The sequence below is a fragment of the Acinonyx jubatus genome, chromosome B4, assembly GCF_027475565.1.
Source record: "Acinonyx jubatus isolate Ajub_Pintada_27869175 chromosome B4, VMU_Ajub_asm_v1.0, whole genome shotgun sequence".
Lineage (NCBI taxonomy): Eukaryota > Metazoa > Chordata > Mammalia > Carnivora > Felidae > Acinonyx > Acinonyx jubatus.
Window position 1 is genome coordinate 100,770,124 of NC_069387.1, and position 13,577 is coordinate 100,783,700.

General features: G+C 42.7%; 2 protein-coding genes across 5 annotated transcripts in view; one reads left to right on the plus strand and one right to left on the minus strand.

Moving 5' to 3' along the window:
* The window catches only part of SYT1 (synaptotagmin 1), a 547,364-nt gene extending 544,071 nt beyond the window's left edge, over positions 1-3,293 (plus strand). For all 4 annotated transcript variants that reach the window (XM_027071185.2, XM_053226521.1, XM_015063649.3 and 1 more), the window contains one exon: positions 213-3,293. In XM_027071185.2, coding sequence (XP_026926986.1) covers positions 213-419 — 207 coding nt within the window. In that variant the 3' untranslated portion in view covers positions 420-3,293. The remainder of the gene's footprint in view (positions 1-212) is intronic.
* PAWR (pro-apoptotic WT1 regulator) overlaps positions 1,710-13,577 on the minus strand; it is a 193,344-nt gene continuing 181,476 nt past the window's right edge. The window contains exon 8 of the mRNA XM_053226523.1: positions 1,710-5,634. Coding sequence (XP_053082498.1) covers positions 5,514-5,634 — 121 coding nt within the window. The 3' untranslated portion in view covers positions 1,710-5,513. The remainder of the gene's footprint in view (positions 5,635-13,577) is intronic.

Below are 13,577 nucleotides of genomic sequence, written 5' to 3' on the forward strand. Positions count from 1 at the left end.
GTATTTTGAAGACACTGAAGAAGGTGATGATGATGATATAGTGATGGCGAGATACGAATCAGACGCAGGTTTTCATATTCAAGTAATTTTCAGTCTTGTTTGGTGTTTGAGATCAGTTCTTACTTCCAATTGCTGAGATCTGAAGGAAGCTTTGCAGTAGGGCTTTATCTACAGGGCTGGATGATTCATGTTTATTCTGCATCCTCTTTCAGAAAGTGCAAGTGGTGGTAACTGTTTTGGACTATGACAAGATTGGCAAGAACGATGCCATCGGCAAAGTCTTTGTGGGCTACAATAGCACCGGGGCGGAGCTGCGACACTGGTCAGACATGCTGGCCAACCCCAGGCGCCCCATCGCCCAGTGGCACACCCTGCAGGTCGAGGAGGAGGTTGACGCCATGCTGGCGGTCAAGAAGTAAAGGAAAGAAGCCTTTCTGCATCTGCCCACATAGTGCTCTTTAGCCAGTATCTGTAAATACCTCAGTAATATGGGTCCTTTCATTTTTCCAGCCATGCATTCCTGACAATTCAGTGGTACTTCAAATCCTGTTTTAATTTGCACAAATTTAAACGTAGAGAGCCCCTAAGCCCCTTCGTCATGCCACTGCCCTCCAGATCCACTCTTCTTTTAAGCAATATGATGTGTAGATAGAGCATGACTGAAATTATTTATTGTATCACACCGTTGTATATACCAGTATGCTAAAGATTTATTTCTAGTTTGTGTATTTGTATGTTGTAAGCGTTTCCTAATCTGTGTATATCTAGATGTTTTTAATAAGATGTTCTATTTTAAATTATGTAAATCGACTGAGATATAGGAGAGCTGATAATATATTATATGGTAAATATAGTATTGTCTGCATTCCAGCAAAAATATCAACTTGTAAGGCACTCGTACAGTGAAACTGACATCTTAAAGGACAACTTAAACCTGAGCTTTCTATTGAATCATTTGAGTACCAAGATACACTTACACCACATATTTGCTGGGTGAATCCAATTTTGTAGAATTTCTTCACAGGCAAATTAGTATGATCTGAGCAGCGTCCAGACTGACCTCCAGGAAGCATAGCCACAAACCAGAATAGCATCTGTCTGTACATAGCTACAAAGCCGAAACAAGGGCTTCACTCTCACATTCGAGGAAGCAACTGAACAGGAGCCAATGACTTCATATTACTGCATACAGAGTAACAATATGACGGCATTCCGTGAGTGTGTGTGTGTGTGCTTGTGCATGCGTGTGTGCGTGTACATTTGTCTGGGGATGGGGTGGGTGGGAAGAAGCTGAGGGGAGAAGTCAGCATTTCTGAATTATTGCCTGACGATTTAAAAAGAAAAAAAAAGTAGCTCTCCGTTATCACCTTTATACAAAATGTGCATCCTGTGGTGAATTCTGTTCCAGATTTCATACCTATAATAATTCTAAAAGGTTTGCACATTAGACTTTGTAACAAAATATTTTATTACACAAAACCATATTAGAAGGAATGCAGAATATTTTTAACACAGCAATCTGTGCTTATTACACAAAATTACTTTGTGGTAAACAGACAGTATTGTGATCCCGTCAAAAGATGAAAAAAAAAAATAAACAATTAGCCATAGTTCTGAATGCACTTCAATTAAGCCAAAACAGACAGCTAGTGATCTTTTTATATGCTCTTTTTACTTAAATAAGTTTTAATTTGTCCTTTAAAAACAAAAAAGGTGAAACAATACCAAGAACAAGTTCCAGCAAACTGAAGCAACCTCTTATGTATACTAGACGCTTGACTTAGGAGGAGTTTTTAACTGTTTCCAATGTCATTATGTAGTAAATGGCACTATTACGAAGCTACTAGTCATTCCATAAGAGTCTTCAAGGACTGCTCTGTGTAGCACTGTGACTGCCTTGTGTGCTTAGACACGTAGTTTCCTCAGTGGACAGCACTCAGTTTATTCCGTAGTGATGTTGTAACAATACTGCCATTCCCTCCTACTGCACTGCCCAAGGTGTGTGTAGCACAAACAGTTCTCATTACAAAGGACCAATTCAGAACTGAAAAGCTATGCATAGGACAAGAAAGACACACAGAATGGGGTGGAACACACAGCATTTTGTCAAGCACTGTGCAATATTCCATACTTTCCCCCACTATGGTGGACAACCAGTTCGTGGAGAGGCAGCCCGTTAGCTCACGCTGCAGCCGCTCGCTCCTGTGACCCACTGTAACTCCCAGGCCACAGACAGCAGTGGTGCCTGGAAGTGGAAGCTTGTCTTCGCAAATACCAAAACAAGATGGAGGAAAACCAAGCATGAGCCTCATGTTCAGACATTAGGATACCATGCCACGTTTTTTAAAACCTACAGAGAATTCAAAAAGGGCTCATGGGAGGCTTCACACGTGGGGCTGGTTGTTTCCTGATAAAACTAGAATTCCCATCATTCTTCTTTTCCCATCAAAGAAGAGGCAAGCCCTTGGCCGTTCTGCCCAGTCACAGCAAACTCGTTAGAACTGGGACAGACACAAAGGACAAAGGAGAATAGCATCTCCCTCTTCTGTGGATGGGCCATACTTTTTTTCAAACGTAGGTAATAGAAGATGCACATGTCATGATGTGAGATTAAATATCAGTTTGAACGGAAGAGTCAAATGGGAATCTGTCCAATTTAAAAGACCAAACCCTACCAAAGAGAGGGAGTTGATGGACTTTAAAAAATCCCTTCCATACCAGAAACTGACATCTAATTTCACTCTATTCAGCTTTAAGTTGTTCACACTGAAACAACACTTTAAAGCAAGCAGGTTCAGCTGCCGAATATACATTATTTCTTGCATTAAAGTACTACTAATGCATTCTCTTGCAACACTGCCAGACATGGGACTGTCACCATAGAATTAGTTGGTACTATTGCCATCTTTCACAAGTCAGTGACCGAACCTGCTTTGAGACCAAGATTCATCCTCAGATATGCCACATGTACCTTTCTGACAAAGCTGTGTAAAGTATTAGAAGCTGATGCTCTAGAAAGATCCTAGTTGCCTTTGTGTATATTTACTGCCTGCTTGAGTGTTTCTATGTGTGGGTTTTCTCTGTATCTTGTAGAAATGTTGGGGTGTTTTCTTCTGCCATACGGCTCGTGACCCGCGAGCCAACTACTTTAGCTGTATTTACCTTCATTTTTGATGAGGTGGTTTAAATTTTGTTTCACTTTGTGTAGTGACCCCACAGTAGTTTTCTGATTGTTGTTAAAAATGACTTAACATATTACATGGATACTCAATAAAAATGTTTTATTTCCTGTTGATGTTGCCGCCTTTCAACTCTTCTCCTTACTTGACTCTGGCCTGTGGACTTTGGGGGCTGCTGGAAGCAGAGGCAGCTGAGAAAAGCCTACAGTGAATGCCTGTCTCGGAGTCATGCCTATGAGTATAGAATGGGTGAAGGGACAACAATGCCCAGATGGCATGGCCGTCACGTCCCAGCGTTCCTCATTCTCAACACGTGTTTCTCTCTTCCTGTTTATGATCGATTCATCCGGCACACTTTCAGTCTTTCTGCTTTGCTTAAAATGTGTCCTCTAGGGTTTTCATTCTACAGCTTAAGTCACACAGCCTCTCCAAAATGGGACTAAAAATAAGATTTTTTAAATTCCATTTTCAGAGGACGGCATGACACATGAAATACCCCGCCTACTAGATAAAACAAGTAAACATCCTTCCTCCAGTACATTGAACATTTATTAGTGCCTACCATATACCATTATTTTACTGGATGACGGAGATGCAACAAATAATGTAATAAGGTACACCTGGCCCCAGGGAGCCGCTCCACAGTCTCAGAGACCTGTGAACACACTGTCACAGTACACAATGATGTCTGAGTCTCTGAGAACCTTCTCTAGACCAATCATAGTAGACACCATGGGGTGCCACCCTGATCCCCCTTCAGCACTGAGGCACTCAGCCCCCAGCTGCTGGAAGCTTGCCTGATGGCAGCTCATGGAGGTTCCCTCTGCCCTCTACTGAGGAAGCTGCCTAACTAAGGTCACGCGTCCTCCCTGGCCACATTCCGTGGGCCCATGCAGGCTCTCTCGGAAGCGATATCTCAGTTTCCAGCCCCGAGGGTTTGTTGAGAAGGGCTACTGCAACTGCTGTGCGCTTCACTTTCTCCCTCACCTCACGCCACCCTCCTCCCTCCTTTACAGATGTTATTCCCAAGAGCACTCCACCATAAAACCCCTTCGGCACAGAATCTGTACACTGAGAATCCCAGCCTAGGACACATTGTTCAGGGGAGGAGAGATCAAGAAAAGTTTGAGAGGTAAGTCCTAAGGGAACTGGTAGGAGTTATCCAAGTCAGAGAGTAGGCAAGACTGTGGCAAAATTTATCTCATTATCAAAGCTGGTTACACCATACTCCCTTCAGCCAGCTTGTGTCAGCCACTGGCAAACAGGGATAGGGACTGAGGCAAAACAGCCACACAGTCACGGGAAAGACCATTTAATTATATACACTCCAAGGAAGAAGTGGACAGAGTTCTAAATGTAAATGGAGAAAAGGAAATTTAAGGCCTGCTTAGAATTAGGTGCAAAAACAAAGCAAAACATAAAAAGAAATCAGCATTATAAATATAATTATTTGGTTGTCAAGAGTGAGCATTTTGCTTCTTCTTACATAGCCCTCAAAATCAGGTACAAAACCATTTAAAGAGTATTTATTTTTTAAATCTTTTAATGTTTATTCATTTTTGAGAGGGGGGGGTACACGGGGGAGAGGCAGAGAGAGAGACGGAGACATAGAATCCGAAGCAGGCTCCAGGCTCTGGACTGTCAGCACAGAGCCCAATGTGGGGCTCAAATCCATGAACCGTGAGATCATAACCTGAGCCAAAGCCAGATGTTCAACCAACTGAGTCACTCAGGGGGCACCTGTAAAGAATATTTCTTAAATGAACTACAAAAAAAAAAACACATTACCTCATCCTTTTGTCAATGTTTGTTTTCCCAAAAGATTTTTAGGTTTAAGACACATACACTTAGGGGGTGACTGGGTGACTCGGTTGAGCATCTGACTTCGTCTCAGGTCATGGTCTTGTGGTTCGTGAGTTGGAGCCCTGTGTTGGGCTCTGTGCTGACAGCTCAGAGCCTGGAGCCTGCTTCGGATTCTGTGTGTCTCCCTCTCTCTCTCTGCCCCTCCCTCTCTCTCTCTCTCTCTCTCTCTCTCTCTCTCTCAAAAATAAATGAACATTTAAAAAATTGTTTTTAAAAAGACACATACACTTAGGATATTTATTAGGTGTTTTAGTCAGGACAACTAAACTATTCCAGGTATTTTAAAGAGGGAATTTAAGAAAATGGCCACATAAAAAGGGCTGAGAAGGCAAAGTACAGACAGTGGGTTAACCCAGAGGTTAATAGATGCCACGTGTGATTTGTATGCTAGGACTGCCCTAACGAATACCACAGACCTGGTGGCCAAAGCAACAAAAATGTATTCCCTTACAGTTCTGGAAGTCGGAAGTCCTAGGTCAAGGTGTTGGCAGAGTTGATTTCTTCTGACGCCTCTCTTTGGCTTGTTGGTGGCCATCTGGTGCCATTGTGTTCATGTGGTCTTCCCTCTACGTGTGTCTGCAATCCAACCACCCTCTCTACGAGAACATGAATCATACTGAATTAGGGTCCACCCTCATCACCTCATTTTAACTTAATGACCTCTTTCAGAACCCTAGCTCCAAATAAAATCAGATTCTGAGGTATTGGGGGTTAGGACTTCAACATACGAATTCAGAGGGTGGGGCACAATTCAGCCCATAAATACCACCAAAGGCAGGGGAAACAAAATGGAGAAGATAGTGTTACCGTAGAACCAGAACTCTAAAGGTGGGGCTAGAATGCAGGGAAGGTACCATGGGGCCCCTTTTCTCCTGGACCACCAAAGAGTATCAGGTGCTGGTGCTGGGACCAACAAAGACGCTCCATGCTGGAGGTTCTGGAACTGATCCAGTAGCAGCCTACTGTGGTTAGTGGAAAGCCAACAGAAGCTAGAAGCAGAAACAGGATCTTTTCTCTTCTCCTCCTACCTTCTAGTTCAACCAGTGCTTCTCCCTGGGAAAACCTAAAGAAGGTTTAGGGAATAGTCTGCTGGGTCTTAGAGCACCCCCTCTCCCTCACCAAGAACATAGCAGAGCACAGAGAGGTGGAAATTAGGATGGCAAATAAGGAGGCGAATGACCAATACATTAAAAGTCTTAATCCCTTCATGCTGCTATAACAACAGTACCATAGATGGTGGTTTAAGCAACACATATTTATCTCTCACAGTTCTGAAGGATGGGAAGTCCAAGACCAAAGCACCAGCAGACTCAGCATCTGTTGGGAGGCCATCTTCTTGCTGTGTCTCACCATGGGGTTGCTCTCTGGGGTCTCTTTGATCAGGGCACTAATCCCATTCATGAGGCCTCCACCCTCATGACCTAATACAATCTCAATGGTGGTTAGGATTTCCACATAAAATTTGGGGGAGGGGAACACACACATTCAGTCCATAACATTAGGAAACCTTTTAGCAGCTGCATAGACTTTATAAATACTCCTGTTTCTTCCCTGGAGAATTCAGGTGTTCCTATCTGAACTGCACAACCCATCCCACCCTTGATGAAACAGAAGTATAGGAATCACATTCTTATTCTATTTATGCAGAGAGTTTACTATTACAGATTTGAAAATTCCAATCATGATTGCCATTATCCCCACCCTGAAAAACATCTTTATTACAAATGCACAAGACTCTTTGATGTTTAGCAAGTGATTTAAGCTGCACACAAATTTTTACTGTAAAACAGTCAGTGACTTTGGAATAAGAAGGTAAAAGAGCAGGAGAATAAAAATGAGATATAGCCTGATTCTAAATGCACAAAGAGATTTTCCAAAGCATACAGAGTAATAATTATGTAGGAGGAACCATCAAGAGGGAGCAGTAATAAAAACACCATGCAAACCTTCTGATGATTTGTGTGATCTAAGTCCCGAGGTTGGCTGTAAGTTACTTGCATTTTTTAAATCCGCATTTCAGACATATTGATTATTTTACCCTCCCCCACCAATACACATTCCTAAAGATCCCACACTCATCCCTTTCCTTTGACAGTAATAACCATCCTTCCAGCAAAGCCTTTTGCTCTGTGCAAAATGTACTTGCTGCTGCCTGGGTGCACACAGGTTGAAAAGAATTTTGTACCAAACAAGCCACTTCCCTCTTGGCTGCCCACTTCACCTCTGTCACTTTCTTACAGCCTCTGGACTGGGAAGGCAGCAAAGCATTGACATCCTATATAGGCAGGATTGTTTGAGTTGTCTGCGGAAGGAACCCAATTTAAATTGGATTAAAGAAGAGAGGGAAAGAAGAAATGGGGAGAGGAAGAGAGACAGAGGCAGGGAGAGGAACTATTGGATCACCTAACCAGGAAAGTATGATTACATGAGGGAACAGCTAGATGAAGGGCCACACACAATGTTATCATTCCCATTCATTCTCCCTGTCCTTGTCCCTGTCCCTCTCTGTCTCCTCCCTACCCCAACTCTACTGTCCTCAGTACTGACTTCATTATCAAGCTCCAGGGTCACCATGTGGCAGCACAGATGGCCCCTAGCAGCTCCAAGCTTATATTCTTCCAGCTTAGCATGCTCGCAGAGAGTGCTACTTTCACAGTTATATCATCAAAATTCCCAGACCTGACATACATGGACCACATGCCCTCCTTAAAATGATCATTGGGTCCAGATGACACCGTGTTCGCTTTGGCCAAACCTAGGTTATGTCTGCAACCCTACAGCCACAGAGATGGCATAAGGACAGTTCCTCAAAGGCAAACCAAAATGCTATTACCAAGAAAGAAAAGTGGATACTGGGCAGACAAAACCAACAGGTGTCTACTCTTTGGCACCTGGTATACCTCCACCCGAAGAGGAGGGACACTGAAGGCACAAACTCAGGCCACAGCAACAGCCTGGTCATTCTTCCCTTTGACCAAAAATACTATTGGATAGAACTTCAAAAGTATGCAAACTTTTCAATCACCTGAAAACATCTATTCACCTTCCAATTTATTGTCAAGAAAACTAATCATCTGCTATGAATTAGGCGGCCTTTTTTTGAAGACATTGAGACATTAACATGATTTTAAATTCTTGAATTCATAAAAATCTTACAGAAACTTGGCAGGAATGAAGGGAAATAGGAAAAAATCACTCTACACACCCTGTTGTTTTTACATATTGGTCCATATCCATTCACCTTTTAAATAGTTTTACTCATTAGCGTACAATTTAGTATCAATTTCTTTCACTTAAATATGAAAAACAAGCCTTGTCTCTTGTTGCCACATAGTCTTTACAACTTTTTAAAAAAAAATTTTAATGTTTATTTATTTTTGAGAGAGAGAGAGAAAGAACACGAATAGGGGAGGGGCAGAGAGAGGAGGAGACACAGAATCTGAAGCAGGCTCCAGGCTCTGGACTGACAGCCCAGAGCCCGATGCAGAGCTCGAACTCACGAACTGAGAGATCATGACCTGAGCCGAAGTTGGAAGTTTGACCAACTAAGCCACCCAGGTGCCCCTTCACGACTTTTATTTTTATTTATTTTTATTTTAATGTTTATTTATTTTTGAGACAGAGACAGACAGAGCATGAACGGGGAGGGGCAGAGAGAGAGGGAGACACAGAATCGGAAGCAGGCTCCAGGCTCTGAGCCATGAGCCCAGAGCCCGACGCGGGGCTCGAACTCATGGACCGCGAGATCATGACCTGAGCTGAAGTCAGACGCTTAACCGACTGAGCCACCCAGGCGCCCCACGACTTTTAATAGCCATTTGGCTTTTTTCCAAGTAGATAAACTAAAACCAACTCAACCATTTCCCTAATTTCAGATATGTAAGTTGTTACTAATTTATTTCTTACCTAAATAATATTGCAATGGATACTTTCATGGGATTTTACTCATTTTTCTATTACTCTATCAATAGCTATTATTGAATAGATCTTATTATCTATTTATTTTCTTAGGATAAGTTTCCAGAATTTTCCAATTTGGTTTCTTGGAAGATTCCAACAAAATATACTATCATTGGTGTTAGATGTTCCAGTTTTCCCACAGTGTTCCCGGCTGTGGACCTTGTGCTTTTAATGTCTGACAGCTGTGGAGGGTCATGTGCCTTGGTCATGACAGGTCCAGAGCTGGAATCTCTCCATTCGGGGACCACTGTCCTCTTCACTACTCCAAGCAGCTTGGTTAAAAAACCAATGGCATGAGAAAACCATCGGTGGAGAGCTTGAGGAGCCTGAGGAGAGTGGGTGGCAGGAGAGAACATTAAGGAAGAGAATGGCTCAGAAAAAGGAGGGTTCAGATGTGACTCCTTCCTCTCCCTCAGCTTCACGTTGCATCCAGTAGTCAGCACTGTGGAATTTCTTAGCTCCCTCCCTGCTCTCTACTTTCACCATCACGTGTCTCATCCAGACTTGCATCATATCTCCCCTTCAGGGTCAAGAAGCCCCCACAACGACTCTCCCTAGGTGTACCGAGGGAGAGCCCTCACTGTTGAGAGCACCAGCTTGACAGCAGGCAGCCTGGGCTCCAGTCCTGGTTCATTCCCTAGCTGCATAACCCTGGACAAGTCCTTTAATTTTGCAAATTAAAAATAATGGATATTAAAATCTGGCATTAAATGAGCACTTAATAAATGGTAGTTATTATTTTTTTTAATCTAGCCTGGATTTGGCAAACTTTACCTGTAAAGAGACAGATTGCAATTATTTGGGATTTTGTGGGTAAATGTGTTCTCTGCTGCATCTTCTTTGTCCATGCTTCCTTCCTTTCTTTCCAATCCTTTAAAGATGTAAAAGCCATTTGTAGCTCACAGGCTATGCAAATATAAGCAGCTGTAATCTACTGACTGGATTCAAGTTATGTCACTGTTCTTCAAAACCTCTCATGTTTTCTCTTCTTTACAAATCAATGTTTAAAATCTTCAGTGTCGTATCAACGCTGCCCCCAGACACGAACCACCTCCCTCCCTCTCCTTCAAGCCCTGCCCCAGATTCTGGCTACACAATTCTCTGAACCAGTCCACGGGTTCCATACATGCATGCCTTCACGTAGGCTGTCCCCTCCACCTGAAATTTCCTGACAAAATCCTACAGGTTGGTGAGCAAGGTGGGAAGGAAGGGTGTGAAGAGACTCAGGTAATTTGGGGAAGGAGAGATGTGCCACTTACTTCCAAATGCACTGCACCGTTGCTCTCTCTGTGAAGCACAACTTAAGGCGTCAGGCTGAGTTCATTATTGCTGTGTCCTTCTAGCCCACACATGGTCCCTCCTTTCCCCAAAGGCTTCTGACGCTTAGGCAAACGAGGGTGCTCTTTAAAGTAACAATGCCTGAAAGATTCCCCACTTTCCTTGAACATCTGGTAGAATTTTTTTTTAATTCAGGAGAAAATGAACACATTTCAAAATATTAAAGCAATGCTTCCTCCAACAAATGTGAGATACTAAGATGATTTATAAATTATAAAGAGTTGGAAGATAGGTGCCTAATTTCCTGTCGGTGTCACAGTTACCTCACTTTCTCACATTTTCCCAAAATATGTGCTGCTGGGCTTTTCACAGCCAGGACTCAGCCCCGGTGACTCAAATTAGGGAGACCTAGGACAGGAATTTATGAGCCGAGTGACTCATTAACTTTTGCACTGCCTCCAGCCAAGATGCTCACATGCATGCCATGGCCAGGATCAAGCCATAGGCACTCCCAAAACCCACCATAACCTCAGCCTCACCTAGACCTGCATTTTTATCCTGAAAACATCCTCCTACTTCACCAAGAGTTCCTTAGGAAGAGGTATATCCTCTCTACATATTTATTCCATCCTTACTGTGAAGGAAGTGCTAATTAATCGGGACTCTGTGAGGGAGACTGAACTGGGATCACATTATGAACTGAAATTTGTTTCCCCAAAAGTCATATGTTAAAGTGATAATGTCCAGCACTTCAGAATGTAACTATTTTTGGAGATAGGGCTTTGAAAGTGGTGGTTAAGTTAAAATGAGTTCCTTAGGATGGGCCATAATCTAATCTGACTGGTGTCCTTATTTTAAAAAGGAGATTAGGATACATGAGGGCACACCAGGGGTGTGTGAACACAGAGGGAAGGCAATGTGCAGAGACAGCAAGGGGACAGCCATCTGCAAGCCAAGGAGAGAGCCCTCAGAGGAGATCAGCTCTGCTGGCACCTTGATCTTGGACTAGTTCCCAGAACTGTGAGAAAATAAATGTGTGCTCTTTAAGCCACCGGATCAGTGGCATTGTGTTACAGAAGCCCTGGCTGCCCATCCCTTTGGCCCTTGACAGAATTCAAAATGCTTCAACTCAAGCGAAACCAGCCCTCCCAGGGCTATAGATCAAACGTCCCTGGCCCTCTCTCTTACTTGAAACAGAATATGCTCTCTCTTTCCAAGCTCTATCCCAACACAGACACTTCCTATTCCTCTCCTCTTGCCAGTTGGGGCAGTATAGCACCCCATTTGCCCAATCCTGGATTGATGGCTATTCTATAAAACTCTGGATTCTGGACACAGGGAGGGTAGGAGGTTTAGACAAGGTGTGTGTCTTTTCTTTGTCTCCGATGCATGCTATATTAGGGCTCTCCAGAGAAACAGAACCAATAGGATGTGTGTGTGTGTGTGTGTGTGCGTGTATGTAGAGGGAGAGAGAGATTTATTTTAGGGAAATGGCTCACATGATGGTGGAGACTCAGGAGAGAGTTGCAGTTCAAGTCGAAAGGCAATCTGCTGGCAGAATTCTTTCTTGCTCAGTAGAGGTCGGTCCTTGTTTTATTAACAACTGATTGGATAAGGACCATCTACATTATGGCCCATCTGCTTTACTCAAAATCCATTGATTTAATTGTTAATTTCATCCAAAAAGCACCTTCAAAGAAATATCCAGAGTAATGGTTGACCAAATATCTGAGCTCTATGACCCAGAAACTTGACACATACAATTAAGCACATGTCTTGCTTGTACTAGGTTGCTTTGCCCTGTCCTCACCATACTGGTTAGAAGGGCAATGTCCAAAATAATAGTTACTAGTCACATGGGGCTATTTTGCATTTGAAATGGGTCTAGCCCAAGTTGAGATGTGCCGTACATGTAAAATACACATCAGGTTTCAAAGACTAGGTATAAAAAAAGAATATGAATGTCTCGATAATTTTTTATATTGATTTCATATAAAGAGATGATCATTTAGGGGGTATATTGAGTACATTCATTTCCTATGGCTGCCATACAAATTAAACTTATTGGCTTAAAACAACACAAATTTATTATCTTACTTTTCTATAGTTCCAAGTCTCACACAGGTCTCTTTAAACTAAAATGACATCTCAGCAGAGCTGTGTTTCTTCTGGAGATTCCAGGTGCAAGTCCACATCCTTGCCTCTTCTAGCTGGTGGAGGTTGCCCACATTCCCTGGCTGGTGGCCCCCTTGCTCCATCCTCAATGTCAGGAGTATCTCCTCTCTTGCCCTTCATCCTTCTGAGCCATCTTTCTGACCACAGCCAGGAAAACTCCATGTTCAAGAACTCACGATTAACTTGGGCACTCCTGGATAATTCAGAATACTCTTCTCATATCAGGGCCCTGAACCTTAATCTTTTCTGCAAACCCCTTTTGCTATGTATGGAACATTCACATTTTAGGGACCTCAAACATCTTTTGGGCCATTATTCTGCCTTTCACATTGTGCCATATAAATATTAAAATTATTAATTTCATTTTTTAAAACTTTTCTTAAGGTGGCTACTAAAATATTTTTAATTACATATATGTAGCTCTCCTTGATGGCTCACATTACATTTTTATTGGAAATTGAGAAATACAAAGATCAAGAGACTTATCAGAAGGTATTAATCAAGTCAATAATGATGCTAAGAATTTTAAATTGCCTCAGTCCTCAGACCTCCTCCTTTTCCACACTCATCTTGGGTGATCTCATACTGTCTAATGATTTTAATGTTATTTATGTGCTGATGACTCCAAAATTTTTATCTCCAGCCTAATGGAGTAGGTCTAATGGAATAGGTCTCCAACTGAGCCCTTGCTCTTACCAATCCCATTCTTCATCACCACCTGCTGCCCATACAGTTTTCCCCCATCTCAGTAAGACCCAAGACCTCAAAGTCTTGGCTACTCTTTTTGCTTCCTGGCCCACATCCAATATATCAGCAAGTTCTATTATATACATACACATATGTCAGTCCAATTTATCAGTCAGCTCTACCTTTTTTTTTAAGTTTACTTACTTACATTTATTTATTTATTTATTTATTTAGAGGGGTGGGGTAGAGAGAGAGGGAGAGAGAGAATCCCAAGCAGACTCCACACTGTCAGCACAGCCCGATGCGGGCCTCGAACTCACCAACCATGAGATCGTGACCTGAGCCAAAATCAGGAGTCAGATGCTTAACCAACTGAGCCAACCCAGGCTCCCCTGCTCTACCTTTGAAATACATCCAGTATCTAATTATTCACAA